Source organism: Gossypium hirsutum, chromosome D05 (genome assembly GCF_007990345.1).
Source record: "Gossypium hirsutum isolate 1008001.06 chromosome D05, Gossypium_hirsutum_v2.1, whole genome shotgun sequence".
NCBI classification, from domain to species: Eukaryota; Viridiplantae; Streptophyta; class Magnoliopsida; order Malvales; family Malvaceae; genus Gossypium; species Gossypium hirsutum.
Genome location: NC_053441.1, coordinates 22,992,973 through 23,009,823, shown reverse-complemented (window position 1 = coordinate 23,009,823; position 16,851 = coordinate 22,992,973). Strand labels below are relative to the sequence as shown.

At 32.8% G+C, this 16,851-nt stretch overlaps 1 protein-coding gene across 2 annotated transcripts; it reads left to right on the top strand.

The window, feature by feature from the left end:
• Positions 1-4,378: 4,378 nt before the first annotated feature.
• Positions 4,379-16,608, top strand: LOC107914115 (serine/threonine-protein kinase STY8). Of its 2 annotated transcripts, none has more exons than XM_016842871.2 (16): positions 4,379-4,891; positions 5,023-5,137; positions 8,121-8,233; positions 8,391-8,510; positions 9,308-9,380; positions 9,682-9,792; positions 10,184-10,234; positions 10,779-10,918; positions 11,013-11,120; positions 11,776-11,849; positions 12,208-12,383; positions 14,041-14,136; positions 14,488-14,568; positions 14,662-14,712; positions 15,257-15,397; positions 16,238-16,608. In XM_016842871.2, exons 1-16 carry the CDS (start codon positions 4,710-4,712, stop codon positions 16,274-16,276), a joined length of 1,671 nt encoding a protein of 556 aa, XP_016698360.1. In that variant the 5' UTR covers positions 4,379-4,709; the 3' UTR covers positions 16,277-16,608. The 2 variants fall into 2 exon arrangements, with proteins under 2 accessions (XP_016698360.1, XP_016698362.1); XM_016842873.2 differs by lacking the exon at positions 16,238-16,608 and adding an exon at positions 15,477-15,736 and having other exon boundaries at positions 4,380-4,891.
• Positions 16,609-16,851: the final 243 nt, after the last annotated feature.

Sequence of the window (16,851 nt, the reverse complement as noted above, 5' to 3'; positions counted from 1 at the left end):
CAGTGACGGAGAAAAGCCCTCCAATAGTGTGGTCACAGACATCTCCGGTGAGCCTCCCTTTCCCTTTTTATTTTATTTTTATTATAGTATGTAAAAAATGAAAATAAAATTAAAAAAATCAAACAAGAAAGTAAAAAAAAATCACCTCTGAAATCTGTTTTCTGTTTTCGTTTTTTTTTATTAATGTTCGTAGAAGAAACCAATACAAAGAGGACATTTTGGCTTTTATAGCCAAGTTACAACCTCTTCATTTCTATTTTTTTTCCTTCTAGTTGTTTCTTCTGTGGTCTTGCATTGATTTCTCTCTGCAGGTGTCAGAGGCGTGCGACGCGCGTGGAGGTGGCTGGCGTGCGGTGACTAGGAGCAGGCCTAAGGGAAGACCTAGGTGCGGCGCACCTAGGGTAAAATTTGTTTTTTCTATTTTTGGGTATTGGGCTGATTGGGCTACTAGGGTTAGGTTTAGGTTGGGTTTGAGTTTATAATTTTTTTGGATTGTTTATTTTTTTATTTTGGGTTTTGTTTATTTAGTTTTGGGCCCGGGCAAAAATGGGTCATTACATTGATGTTTTTCAAAACTCATGGATTGATACATGCAATTTTAGTTGGCTTTTTGTGAATTGTCTTTCAAATCTAAAGTGGTTAAATTATTTTTCCTAATGCCAGTATCTTTGGTTGGTTGGGCTCAAATTACCTTATTATAGGGTTGAACTTAAACAAAATATAAAGCTTATATTTTTGGATAGGTTGGATTTAAGCAAAGATAATCTCTAAAATTTTTTATTTAGACTTCGCTTAAACAGACTCAATCAGGTATATGAACACCTCTAGTGAGTATACTTCAAAAGCATAACTAAATGGATCCCACCCATTCCTAAAATGCCACGTGTCTTCGTTTACTTTTTTGTACATGATTGAATTGAGGTATTTTTGTTAAATCATTGAAAATTAATGGTTTAACTTTTTACACGTGATAATCCAAAATTGAAACAAATTGGTAGAATTTTTTTTACAAAAAAGTGTGGAAAATAATATATAGATAAGAGTTACTTATCACTTGATGGTAATATTTTTAATAAATAGATAAGAGTTACAGAATTAAGATGACCCTTCTCCTGTTCTCACGAGGGAAGGCTTATGAAAAATATGGTGGCACTGCTTTCGCTCAAAGCGGAAGGCTTACGATAGATCTTGCTCCTAGATGCATGGGGAGGCTTACAATAAGGACTCACTAGTCAATCGCACTATAGTTGGCCCTTACAGTCCGAAATTACGTGCAGAGTATCGTCCTACCGCGTTGAATCACTACCATTGGCCAAGAGTACTCGGCCCAAATTTACATGATGAATGTAGAATTACAGATACAACATGTAAAATTATAGATATGATAGAAATGTAGATGATGAATGTAACCATCTGAGACTCTCGTGGGTTCCTTTTGTTTAACAATATAAATTATATAAGTGTGTATATAAATGGTATAACCCTTCGCTGGAACCCCTGTTGTCATATGCCTACCAATTTGGACCCGGTTGGGCCCTTACCTCTCTATAAATACCCCAAGATACCATTTAGTAAAGGAACTCCTTTCCACTCGAAACCCTAATACGTTAAGCATTAATCTTAAGTCCCTCTACTTGTCCAGCACTCAACCCTAAAATGAGTAAATTGGCCTCCTTTGACACCGTTCCTTTCCTTCTTCTCCATCTCCGTTGATACTATGTATCAACACTTCTAACTTTAAATGATAAACCTAATTGTTAATTTGAGATTTACTTTTTTCCATATATAATGGAACCATGTTTGAACCCTTCATATTTTCAGCTTAGCAATTTACACGGTATTATCTAGCTAAAACAATGTAAACTCAATTTTAAATAATAGCAAAAAAAAAAGAGGACAGAATTATTAATGGTAGTATTTTTATCTTCATTCTTATTCAACCTATAAATACAATCCCTACAACCATCAAAAGCAAATAAATAGATTTCAAATTTTTTTAAGTTTTGAATTCTCTTAAAAAGTTAATTTTGAGTGTTATTTTAATACTTTTTTCGAGATAATATATAATACGTATATAAGTCTTATATACCATCATTGTATCATAAGTTGCCACATCAGTAATAAACAAAATATTTAAAAAATTAAAAGACTTTCTAATAAATATTTAAAATTTTATTTAAAATGTAATTAAAATTAATTATAAATTATTATCTTCATCTTTTAATAACAATATTGAAGGTTCTAAAAAAACTTGAAAAAAACTTTTATATCGAACGAAGACGGTTCTTTTTTTTTTTTTGTTCTTTGTTACTACTGGTGCAATTCAATTTTATTAGCAGAATAAATTTAAAGGTAAAATTTTATTACACTGTTTAAACTTAGTTTATATGATTATGGATTTCGAGAAATTTGAGAATTGTTTTAAACTCTTTTATTCAGATGATTGAACAAGTAATATTTTAAAACATATGACTAATTGTTATTCATTGAAAGTATTAAATTTGACGGGACAATAACTTTTAAAAGATATTTTAATATTCATATTATTAATGAGAAAATGTTGACTTTAGACAAAAAATAGTTCAAGATAATTACCTCTTATATGAAATTCCAATAAAGGTTTCACGATTTTAGTTAATTCTTCCTTTCAATTCAATTTTAACTCTAAACCCAAACCTTAATCAAACAAATTTCAATAAAATTTTTAAGATTTAATGAATCCTAAAGTATTTTCCATTTTATATTAATACATAAGAAAATTATAAAAGGAGAATTATAATTAATTATAATTAAGTATTTATTAAAAAGTCTTTCAATTTTTTAATATTTTATCCATCCAAATTATGTACTAATAATGCATAGAACTCATGCATAACAATCCATTAAATATTACTTGTTTTTTTTCCAATATTTATTTCGCATCTTTTGCTATTCACACAATGCTTATGTTTTAATTTATTTTTTGCAAGCATTATCACTTATTCCATATTAATTTTATTTTTATTGTTGAGGCTGTCAGTGGTTTCACCATCATACTTCAAATTTCTCAAATCTTATTTATGTCTGTATATGGATATTACTTAATTTCTCTTCTCCTTCACAGGAAAGTTCTGTGTGAATCTATAATTTTTGAAAACATCACTACAATAAGAGAAATGTAGGAGCTTTTGTCCACCTAATCGTCCATGGCCATTTAAAATTTGGTACAATTTTACATTTATTAATTTAAAATTTTAAAAAATTTAAAGAATTTAAATGAAAAAATTTCACATCTAAACCTCAATACATTAAAATATGCGTTCAATGACAACTAATACAAATTTTATTTCTTATTTTTACTAACTAAAATATTTATATTAACTAAAAATCCTATCCCGAAAACAACGTATCTAAAACATTAAAAATAACAAATAATAAATAATAAAACTTAAAATTTAAAATTAATAATAACATCCCAATAAATAAATAAAAATCCAAGTAATTTATATTTTATACCAACAATTTGTTGAGTAAACAAGTGCAATGAGCGATTACTTATTAGATTTTAGTTTAATTCTTACTTTTCTTATAACGTAAAATTAAAACATTCCTGACACAATGTTTTAAGAACAAGTTAATATGTAAATTTAAAATAATTACTTTTTATTACATTATTGATCGCCCTATTCATTCTTTAAATCAAAATCAAATTATGAAGAAAGTATTATATACATTTTATTTCTCTTTATTTTTAATATTAAAAATCAACATGATCTGCCAATTTTTATACCTTATTAATAATACTTTTCGCACATAATATATATACTCTAAAGCATTCTAAATTGAAAATTAATACCACCAATTTTTTTTTGTTATAAAATTCAAAAAACTTTTTATCAAAATTAGGCAAAATCATAGTGCAATGTAAAATGTCAATTCCATCTTCAATTTTAATTTATGAACACTATTGTATAATATTTTATTGGGTAAAACACAAAAATATTCGTTAAATTATAAATTTTATTTTATTTTTGTCGCTCAATTATTACTTTTTTAAATTTAATTATTAAATTTTTTGAAATCAAATATTTTAATCACTTTCGATTAAATTTTTTAGTGCATTTTTACCGGTTACACTATTGAAAATACGTCTATCTATTTGGTGATATATATAAATATATTTTAATTATTCTGCATTTTTGAGGTAAGATATTTTAATTAATAAAATCGATATTTAAATAATAGTAATCTTAACTATTTCACTTTTTTGTCTGCTTACCAAATTGGCATTTCCGTCATTTCGTTGAATCTGTCGCCGTAATTCTCTTTCTTATCTAAGGGTGTTTACGTAACTTGTGAAACATATTTTAGTACCAAAAAACCGGCCAATCCTATTCCCTTCAATACTCTTTTTCCAAAAGGACGAAGCCTCTCCCAATAGTCAATGCCTCCTTTCTCAAGCCTGAACATTCGCTTCCCCTGTTTTTACTTTCTCCCAACTCTAACCTAAAATTCCGAATTTATCCTCCAGTTTCTCTCAAAACAACCATCCTCTCCCTCCATTCTTGTCCTCCCAGATTCCATTATCGGTCAAAGATCCCCTTTACTTTGATCAGCAACAAAGAAACAACAAGTTTCACCTCATGCGATGCTCAAATAGAAGGAAAGAAGAAAAAGAGAGGAGGAGGAAGAAGAAGAAGAAGAAGAAGAAGCAATAGGTTTCATTGTTGATGGATTTAACTGAAGGAGTTGGAGAGAGTTCATCGCCGCCGAGAAGCTTCGGTAACTTTAACAACTACGATATCAGAACTGACGTTTTCAATCGCTTAGTTGAAATCGGCTACGAAGAAGCTATTTCGAACTCTGACTTTCGCGACAACTTGGATGCTCACTTCAATCGCTTGCCTGCTAGGTGAGAATTAGTTATTATACAAATGATTTGTACGTATGTGTGAATCTGTTTTATACGTATTTTTATGAAGGATTTAGAAATTTTAAAGTAGGATAGGTTAAAGCTAAGGGAGCTGTTTTTTTGGTATTCAGTTATGCACTTGATGTTAATGTGGAGAGAGTGGAGGATGTCTTGTTACATCAGAAGCTACTTGAAGCTGCGAAAGATCCGGAGAAGCGGCCGGTTTATCATATCCGCTTCTTGGAGGTACTACTTCTTTGCTTTTTTGTTTTAATAGCAAGTGTTTAGGGTTTAAGAAGAACACAACCCGGTTTAGTACCTTTTTGCTATATTAATGGCATGGCTATCAAAACAGGGCAAAATGGAAATATCATCTTTTATTTCAACTACTGGTTCATATGTACAGCGGTAGAAATTTGGACTATTGGCCTTAGTGTTCTAATTCAAGCAAAGCGGTAGAAACTGAGATTCGTGGAGTAGTGAGATTTAGTTTTTCTTTTAAAGAAAAAGTAGATGTCACAAGAAATATATATTATTCGTTTTAATACGTTACTGATCCATGATAATTAAAAAAAAAAAAAACAGTGTGTTAGGAACCAGAGTGTTGAAGAATTGGGCATAGATACAGGGTTTGTGGAACAGTTTTAGCCTTTAGGAACATATGAATGTTGTGCAGAGGGACATCGGTGCTTGGAAGTTGGAACAATCCCTTTTACTGTAATTTCTGGTGTGCAATTGACCCTTATGTCCGTGAGAGAGCTTTAAACAATTACTTATCATAGAGTATTATTATTCAGTAGTAAATTCGTTAAGTCGAAACAATTAGTCTTATTTGATCAAGCTTCATTAATTGCATCATGTTGAAACCTAATGCCGTTCTGAAATGAAGGTTATAGGTACACTTTTCCAATTCACTTCTGTCAAAAAGGTTTATCAATTTACAAAGGGAAACAAGTTTTTAAAAAATTGTTTGAAGAAATTTTACTTGGAGAATATAAATATATATTTTTGTTATTGTGCCCCAAGTTTGAGATACCGTGACCCTACTGTTCTTTTTCCCCTCCCATATCCATACTAGCTGGAGTGAATGAAGGGCGAACACTGGTACTCGAGAAATAATTTATAAAGTTGCATGCATTAATGTTTAATTTAGTAGAGAAATGAAAGACTAGATGTCGTAATTTTTGAACCACAAAAGCAAGTAGCTCATTGGGTCGCCAAGCCATCCTCATCAAATTGTATGTCTTAAAATAAAATGAGCTAAGGCATAAGCAACGGGGTTCAGATCTTGCCTAATTGACAGAGACATACAGTAGTGTTTTTGGGTTTTAGCCTTGTCATGTCCCATTGTCACCCATTCATATCGACGGTATGTTCTAGCAGGGAGCAAGCTATGATGCTAAAGAGTTTGGCATCTACAACAGCAAGACAAATCAGGATTCAAAGCTAATTGCTGCTGATGAAATAACTTGGAAAACTGGCTATTTCATCTGAAGAATGTGTAATTGATGCTGGTACTAACTCCAGTGTTCGCCCTTTAGTCTAAGGTACCATTGTTGCTGATAGGATGGAATGTGCCCCAAGAATGTCTTGGATGGGTAATGGGTGTAATTAATTAAAAGACTAGAGACGGAGTTTGTTCTTGTCCAACATTACTTGCTTCAGCCTTGGCGGTTGTTGCACTTGCATAATAATCTATTGTTCGAATATTTACAGGTTTAGAGACACAGCTATCTGAGTATCCAAAGTCATAAAATCAATCATCATTGGGTAAAATCCCGTATTGGGTCTTTCTTTTTACAGAATGTGAAATATAATAAAGCCTATAGGTGGAAAAAAGGGATCTGGAATTTGAAATACCCTAAAAAAAATTTCTATGTTGTTTAATTTCACTTGAATAGTGCCGATTTTATACTCCAGTACCAGAAGAAGAATTTAAAATAAATGAATTTTTAGAATCAGGTTAGCAAGAGGTCACTCATGGACCATGATTGCCCTACATGCAGAGAGAGTAGTGAGAAATATGACAATGTGGAAAATGCATAGGAGAAAGTCCTCACATAAAAAGTGCCTTGAAGAAGTGCGTTCAAAAAGTTTGGTTTAGGATTTAAGTGTTTTAATATTGCTATCCAAAAGTGCTTTTGAGAAATTAAATGCTCATTTTAGACATAATGGTGTAAAGTAAAAAATATAAGAAAATAATATTATTAATGTTTTAATATATGAAATATAAATTTTAAATTTTTTATGCAATTAATATGAATTGTTTGTAAAACTTAATTTGAATATATAAACTATATTTTAAATATTAGAAGATAATTATTACTCATTCAAATATATAATTTCATATATTTGAAATAAATTTCAATAGGAAAATAATAGTATACTCAATGTAAATATTGTATAATACATTGGATTTTAAAAGAGGGTTAAATGTCATATGACTCCATAAGTGTTTTTTAAATGCAAAAGCTAAAAGTTTTAGCTTTTGTGTTTGGGATCAAAAACACATTTGACTTCAAAAGCGCATTGTTCTTTATTGCTTATGGTGCTGAAAGTGCTTTTAGCTCCAAAAGGACTTTTCTAGCTCAATGAATAACCTCCACCAATAGGCTTTGTTTTTGTGAAGTAGGGAGTTAATGGTGTTCATACTGTTCATGGCTTACCTGGAAATTATATGTCGCTCCTCATATGTCTTATACAACTCCATACAATATGCATAGTCATGCATCTCGGTGAATGTGTAAGTGTTTGTTGCTTATATTTTGTAAATTGCCTTGAGTCAGCCTTACATTTTGTTAAAAATATATAATATGATTCCTATGGTTACACAACACCTCTGACTTCCTGCTACTTGTGATATCTCACTTTTAAGTATATATTTTGACATTACTGCAAATGTAATTATATAATTTCTTCTCCTTTTGCAGACTACTTTTTTTTCGCTGAAAGTCCGTTACTAACAATATAAAAGGAAGGGGGTTATATAAGTTGTTTTGTGGATTTTGGAAAGTAAAAGTAGATGAATAAACTAAACTGCAATAGTATAGTCAAATTACTGTTTCAAGCTAATAATAACAACCCTTAAAGAATTGTATCCTCTTAAAACATTTTATACTTTTGCTCCCATTATGGTATTACTTCTAGATTATTCTTGATATTTTCTTCATGTGATGTATGATTGTGTTGCTCTCTTTTTTGCATGTTTTCTACCTCTTATGCCATGTAGAACCTTTGCACCAGAGAAGATAATAATGATGATCAGCAAGATATAAATTCTTTGTCTGGACAAGGGCCTTTTGGTGATGGAGATGGTGAAAATGTTGTACCATCATATAAAAGGTATTTATGTATAAGATTATTAGTTCTTTGTCCCTTTCCCTTTTCTCTGTTTGATCCTAAACGGTTTTTATTTCATTAATAACATTTTGATGTCTTTTGAATTGCATCTTTTATTAATAATTTTATTAATTAATGCTTTGTCACTTTCTGTAAATAGAAGCAGGGATCATCCAGTTGACTTTGAAGCTTGCCCTAAGCTTGAGGACCTAAATTTGGATGTCAGAAAGAATTCCAAGTGTGTATATGATAGATATCTCACTCAGAACTTTTCAAAAAGGTACTCTGTTGAAGATTTGTTACACCAGTCCTTTCTTTGAAATTTCTGCAAATCTTTTCCTATTTATTAACTTTACTATGTATGAGGAGATTTTCCTACTTTCAGGAATGAGAACCTCTGTTATTTTGGGGGTTTGTGCTTGTTGATGTGTGCTCATTTGGATCTTCTTCATAGAGATCTACTTCCAACTGAAATAAAAAAGCTAAATCAGAACATTAACAACATTATATGCTAAATAGCCAATTCTTGGTGCTTGTATCATTCAGTTTAGTACCTGCAACATTTTTGAAACAATTTGTTTTCAATTCCTTTCCCAGATCTGTATGATTTTTGGTAATTTATTTCTTGTTTTTTTAGGTAATTTCTTTTTTCATTGTACAGTGAACGGTTAGATAGTTGTCATTGGTATTACGAAACTTGGTTGCAGGTGTTTACTGTACTGAAGCTTTTGTCTTAAGGGTTTTATCATTCTTAGGTATTTTAGTAGTTGCTTTCTAACAATCTAGATGGTTAGAAGATCTCCTAACATTACTTTGGAAAAGGTTCATTCAGAAGCATTTTGTTCTTTCTGTATGTGCTTATTCTCTCAATCTCTCTCTTTCCCTCCCCGCACTGACAATTGAAGCAGAATTTTGTATAACAATGTATGTATGTGTATGTCCACATGTTTAGCATACTTATATGCCCAACGCATGTATATTAGACTTAGGCTTATAAATGCTGCTTTCTTATATCAGTCTTGTATTTTTCATATTTATGTGTGGGTGGTGAGTTGGCCTTTGGTAAATGTTATGCAGGCAAGAGATTGTACAACTTCCAATTCATGAAGTGATATTTTCTACCACTGACAGGCCGAAGCTGCTTAGCCAGGTATGTTTGACAACAATGTAATCTGTTGTTTTTCAAATTTTCAGATAACACCTTTAGATTTTTCTATCAGCACTGAACACCCTGTGGTTTCTATATCATAGGGTTAGAGCATAAACTATTTTCAACAAAATCATAAAAGTCTCCTCATATTAATAATTAGATGATAACCACCTATGGTAACATGAGAAAATTGTGGGGTACTACATGTTAAAGGAAAAAGCTGCGAAGTGTTGTTCAAAAAACTGTTAACCAGAAGGGTACAAATCTAGTAGAATACTGACCAGCTGTCGTTTCTTTCTAGCTTTCTGCATTGCTTTCAGATATAGAGCTTAATATTCGTGAAGCACATGTATTCTCTACAACGGATGGCTACTCTTTGGATGTGTTTGTGGTGGATGGATGGCCTGTTGAGGTATACATTACTTCATTAGATGTTTTCTTGTTAGTGTTCTCGTATATTTATTTTTTCTGGTGAGTGTTAAGATGTATAACTAACAAAGAATCTTGCTTTACATGAGATACTGTATTCTCTGCTGTTGACATTGGCAGAGTTATAGGCAGTTCCTTTTTTTCTTTTGTGTCAAAGTCTGTAATATGACTTGAACATTTGACCATAAATCCAAAATTCACAACTTTGATGCTTCTTTTATATTAAAATTTATCAAGTAGTATATTATTCAAAATATAGTTTATCCCCAAAGCGTAGCCTTGTAATGTATTAAAGAGCATTGTGATTGTATTTCTTTTATGGCAGGGATCTCTGCTGAGTCCAATTGTTGCTGACTTTGCAATGTTGTGGCCAGGATACAGATGGTTTATATAAAGCTATGGAAGAAGCGGTTAGTAGAAGCAAGGTAAACCTTGTCCATGTGAATTCCATTTATGGCCTTTCACTTTCTTTCTAGTTTAGTTGCAATCTAAAATTCATTTCAAGTCCTAATGAAGAATGGGCATTAATGGTACTGGGTTTTGTTTTTACAATGTGTTTGGACATCACAAAGCTAGTCATTATGGCTCTACTGTTGGCGTTAAATTTTTGAAAGGTTTGGTACTGTCTCCTTCTATTTGGAAGTTCAAATGGTTCTTGAGAGAACAATTGAAGAGCTTTTCACATTTCTTTAAAGGTCTTGATCTAGCCACCATCAGATTTGTGCATTTTACAAATAATCTGTATGTAAATTTATACCTTTATAATTGATGAGCAGATTGTAACCCTGGTTTTTAACCCCTATAATAATCTGAATTTTTTCTTCATCTTTCTACTATTACCCCCTGTTGGATTCTGATGGATCTCACATCATTTATGCTTACACTTTCGTATTTGCATGACGTTGTCCTTTAAGTATTATGAACAGATGCCAAAAAGATAATTTAGCTTACTATTCTTTGGAAATGAAGGGATCATTGTCTGGATCTTTGAGTTCTTATTCTGCTATAGATGATGCATCAGCTACACAATCAAAATCTCGAGATTGGGAGATAGATAGAAGACTTCTGAAGATAGGAGAAAGAATTGCTTCTGGATCTTGTGGAGATCTGTAAGTTTTGCCCATATGAACTTGCTTCTTCTGGATCTACTCTATTCTGTAATTTTGTTCTGTTGCTCAACCTTCTTATGATTTTCATCTGAAGGTATCATGGTGTCTACCTTGGACAAGATGTCGCTGTTAAATTTCTTAGGTCTGAGCATTTGAATGATGCTATGGAAGATGAGTTTACTCAAGAGGTGGCGATTCTACGGTGAGAAGCTTTAACTGTTACTTTAGAGTTCTGTGATGTTTCACATTGTCTTTGTCGCAATCTTTAATTTTCTGTTGTCTACTCTGTGTAGTTTGTTCAATAACCCCTTGCCCTTTTTCACTCACCTCCTTCACCTACTCACCTACCCAAAAGAAAAAGATAATGAAAGGAAAGAACAGTTGAATTTGTGAACACTTATGTTTCCAAGTTAAGGTGTCTCATTGTAGGTTCATACTCCCATAGAATTCTGCCTGTTATGTCTGAAACCACCTTCACCTTAGGCATGAAATCATGTTGAAACTCTGTTGTCAAGTCTTAGAAATAGCTGTCTTTGTCTAGAATCTACCTTGGAGTAATTATGCACTTGCTCATTAGGCTATAAATTTTGTTCGTTTCCTCTAAAGAAAAATATTCTTAGTAGAACAATACATTTTTCCTCTTGAGATCTACTTCAGCAAAATGCATTTTTATATATATACATTTTACCTCTTGTATTGCAAGCAAATAAAGTTAAATAAATTTTTTTCTTGCTTTTTCTTAGCAATAATCTACTGGCTAATTTCTGAAGTAGGATATGGTTGGTGCAGGTATTTGTATTTATGTAGGACCACAATCATATGGTTATTGATTTTATTTTTTGGATTCTTGAGTGTAGAGAGGTCCAGCATAAAAATGTTGTTCGTTTTATTGGTGCATGTACAAGGTCCCCACATTTGTGCATAGTAACAGGTATGAAACTTCTGAAGGCTAAAAAAAAGTCTTTTTTGAATTGAAGAGGCTTCTATTCTACTTATCCTCCCTTATTAATCTGTCATCTTGAGTCATCTGTTGAGAAAAGCTTTTCATTATAATTGTTTATTTTGACTAGTTAATCATGTCAGGGGACCTTCTATTCTTTATTTTTCATTTTGGGGTTGTCTAAATATCTGTCAGAGTATGGCCTTAATTTGGGACCCCAGCTAAAAGAATTTATGTAGTTGATAGCGGCCAGGGCCTTCCAATCACACTCTCCAGAGCACACACCATTCACTCACTGTTTCAACTTTAGTATCTGTTAAAATTTCTCATTTCACATTATTATTTGCAGAATATATGCCTGGGGGAAGCCTGTATGACTATTTGCATAAGAATCGTAATGTCTTGACGCTCACTCAACTGCTGAAGTTTGCAATTGATGTCTGCAAAGGGATGGATTATTTGCATCAAAACCACATAATTCACCGGGACTTGAAGACAGCAAATTTGTTAATGGATACGGACAACGTATGATTTTCTTAACATCATTGATCTGAGAGTGCTGAAGGGATTAGTTTATCTGATTTTCTAACAATTAAGTTGTTCTTGGTGATCAGCAACATGACTGAATATTAAGTTGAAAACCAGAACCTTGACATGCGTCAGAGTTGGGTTTTCCCTTGTAAAAGTTCTTAAAAAGGGTAAAACTTGCATGAAGGATAGTAACTAATTTAATAAAATTGCATACTGTTAGTGAACAGGATGCTGCTGAAAATCCTTAGGTTTATCTGGTTAAACCGCAGATTATGCTTATGTGTTGAATTACTTTTAATCCTTACCGGATATCGATGGACTTGAAATCTTTTGCTTGGTGGTGTCCTCAATTAGGAAATTAGTTCAAGTTTCTCGTGATATGCCTAAAAATACTTTTTCATTGTGTTAGTACTGTCTCTGGTACTGAGGCTTGTTTCATCCTGGTTCTAGGTATCTATAATCTTCTCTCTCTGGATGCATGCATGCCGTTGTACTTCCTTTTTAAAAGTTTTTATTGGAGTGGTTAAGCTGAAATATGGCTTTGTCTTTAGTAATGATTACTTTAATTTTAACGGTATCTTTTGTTGGTAGTGACTTAAGTTCTATGGCTCAAATTTAATTTCGTCATAATCAGCATGTGGATCATCAAAATACTGGCGGAGAATATTAATGGTTTATGCCAGTCAGAATTTTTGAAACGTCAAAAAATAAGTTATCTAAATCATTGATATTGTCAACTGAGAATTATATAATCGGCAACCAAGCACATGCAGGGTGTTTGAGGAGTGGCAAGCATCCTATGTTTTTCCAGGAGATATTGCGAGTGTTTAGATTCATCATAAGTAGCTAGTCATACATTTGCTTCTGTGGTTTCATGTAGTTGGAGTTTGGCATGCTTTATTACATTGTTTATGACGTGAACTTTGATAATTTACTTTGTCTCAAGCGAACCTCCTGCTTTTAGAGTTATAAGTTTTTGCGAACAAGAGGAGTCACATTTTGAAGGTATACTACTGGACCTAATATGGACATGGCCATGAACCAAGCGAGCAATGCTAATTTTATTCATTTTATTTTATGGTGGTTAAAGTCTAAAGTATTTTAATGGTGATAGAGAGTTTGGAAGGTTAACTGAAGTTAATCACAATGACTTCAAAGTTTGTTGGAATTTGGCTTTTTAACTTTGATTCTCGGATTAAGGGATGTTGTATGTGAATCTGGCTTGGGAGCAGGAAAGCAAGGGTGCATAAGCAAGAAGGTAGTTACTCACGAGAGAAGGACTTCAGTAACAAAGAAGATAAGAGAGAAAATAAGACTAGCTTTATGTATATGGATTGATGTGTAGACATGATCTGGACCCTCGAGGAAGTCCCCTAGCCAGTGATGGAGTTTCTTTTAAACATTTTTATTACTGAATTAACAGAAGTAGTTCTAGTGCTTCTGCATCTTTGATCCATCTTTCATGCTATATCTATCAATGTACTCCTAGCAATAAAGTTTCTACCAGTTAATAGGGTAGACAGCTAAGATAGCTGACATTAATGTTTATTGGCACCTGTAGAGTTGTTTATATCACAATTTGAAGTGAAATTTTTGTAACATTTAGTGTTTTACTATTTCTGATCTTGAGATCTTTATGTTTTCTTTAAAGGTTATTAAGGTGGCAGATTTTGGTGTGGCTCGGTTCCTGAACAAAGGAGGAGTAATGACAGCTGAGACTGGGACATATAGATGGATGGCACCTGAGGTGTGAATCTCTTATGTTTATTTCTTTTTCCCTTGTCCAATAGACTGAGGGAGTGTAGTTGCCTCCGTTAATTATTTCAAAATTTGGTTTATATTTTTTAAGCCTGATGGGGAACTTCCTCAGTCATTTGTGAAATTACCTCAAACTTCTGTTCATTTATAAATGCTCTAATACTTGGATACGTTGTTCCTTCCATAATTTTTGCAATGAAAAAGTAGTTGCAGGGTTAATGGTGCAGTCCTTATTCTTTATGTCATGTGCCATAATGTCTTACTAGCTGTGTACACCTAAGTGTCACCAAGTTTGACTTCTTATTTTGGGTTTTTTTCCCATCTTTATTACTCCTACAAGGTTATAAACCACCAACCATATGATCAGAAAGCAGATATATTCAGTTTGGCTATTGTACTCTGGGAGCTAGTGACTGCCAAGGTATTTCCTGAAATTGAAGAAAGTTAAAGAGCTATTTGTATGCTAAAACGTTGGAAGTCAAACTTTCGAAAATTATTTTCCTTGTTGATGCAGGTTCCATATGATACCATGACTCCATTGCAAGCTGCCTTGGGAGTGAGACAGGTCTGCTTTTCTATTTATGGAATTAAAGAGTAATCTCTACTATATCATAGTTTATGGATTTTGTTCGTTTAATTTCAAGCATGATATAAAGATGGCTTTCCTGTAATTTTGCAATAAAATTTCAAGTTCTATTTTGCTGCATCCAATCTATTGATGCTGTGTGGTTCAAAATCTAACCGTTTCATATGTTTGGGCATTCTTAGAAACGGAACAAGTGTGAAAGCCATAAAGTTTAATTTGAGAACATTAAATTTGTTAGTGTTATAAAAGAGAACTCCAAAATTTTGAAGTTTTAACTTTAAAGCATATGTACTGGGAATGGTAAACATCGATTCCTCATACATGACCTGAAGTTTAAGTGTCTGCTGTGGAACAGAAAAGTCATAGGAATTTTGATAAAAGATAGACAGATGCCAACATTGCATAACAATGTAAATGGCATGAATTAGGATGTTGTTTCCGCTAAAATTTTGTTAATTTCCATGGGAACTCTACAAAGCCACTGTATAATAGAAGTTTCATTTGTCTTGCTATTTCAATTCAGGGATTGCGTCCAGATCTTCCCGAGAATGCACATCCAAAGCTTGTAGACTTGATGCAGAGATGCTGGGTAGCCACTCCTGACAAGCGGCCATCCTTCTCTGAGATAACAGCTCAGCTTGAGACACTTTTTGAAGAGGTTAAGGTAGAATTTGCACAGTTAAATCGTCCTCTTTTGATGTTAAGGTTAGAAATCTGTCTCCTGATTTAAGTGTGTCACGCAGGAAACGGCAGAAGCAGTGAATGGAAACTAAAGATTTTTGTATCCATGTAAAGATTTGAAGATTTCTTTTCGTTAGATATTTATAGAGGTCTTATATAAATTGAGGGAAAGAGAATTTCAGTAAAGACTATGCTATATACTTAAACGAAAGGGACAAAGAAAATGTAGAATTTTTTTTTTCTGATGGAACTTTCTTGCTTGAACACGGTGTAAAAAGAATGCGTGAAGCAATATGATATTTGATACGAACTTTCCGAGGCAGGAGCTGTTGGTATTTGGTATTCTACTCTTTGAATAGTAGATAGGAAAATATCTGATAATTTTGTAAAGGATAACATGAACGCGGAAGTAGTGTAATAAATATCGAGTCATTTAATGCACACATTGTGTTTGGGATTTGTTTTAAGTCAAGTAGTTTGTGTCATGCTCATGTTTCATAGAATTGATAAAAGAATACATGCATGAGTTTACATACGGTTGGAAGCCAAAATTAAAATTAAACAAAGATGAGACAATTCCCCGAACACTGCTGATTATTGGGGGATTCGAATTGTGCAAGAATTGTCAAATAATGGAGTATTTGGGACTCACATGATTGAGTCATCTTTATATCAGCATTAAGTTATTGCTCCAGATTGACCCTCTTCTTTCAAATTCACTTGCAACCCAGTCCCTACCTATTAATTCCTTCTGTATATTGGTTCTAAAATTGGTTGCACACCCATTTACTTTTTATTTTACTCTTGTTGAGGGACAAAACAGGTAGGAAGAAGAGGTGGAGGCTCACACAGTGGAGAGTAGCAAGAGCCGCGGAAGGTAGAGTCAAAGATTCTTATGCGATCAGATTCGATGATGGAGAAAGAGTAGGAGGAGAAGCATTATGCTCCTCCTTGAAGCTGAGGATGGGCAGTATGGGCTGTTACATGCTACAATCATTGTCTCTCAAGTCTCAACCTTGGGCTTTCATTGCGAAATAAGTCTCATGGTTGGCCACTTAAAGAGTACAGTAGATTTCTAAATAAAGGATGATGAGATGGAAATAGACTAGACTAGACTAGACAAGGTCTCGCGTGTTCCATGCAGCAATACTTGTCATTAACAAAGTAGATCAAAAGAGTTTCAAGATTTATGTATGTGTATGTTCACAAAACTCAGAGCTGAGAAATCGTTAATTTTAAAAAGGTCGTGGTTGGCAAAGATGTGCTACAACAAAATGAAAGACAACCAACCTTAATTAAGTGAGATATTCGTAATATTCTTTAAACGTTAAAATTTAATGGATGCTAACCTTTTTCACATATTGCTTTATAATTTGTTTTTTTAACTCTTAACTTTTAAATGCCAAAAATGGTACTCCATGAAAATAGTTAATTTGG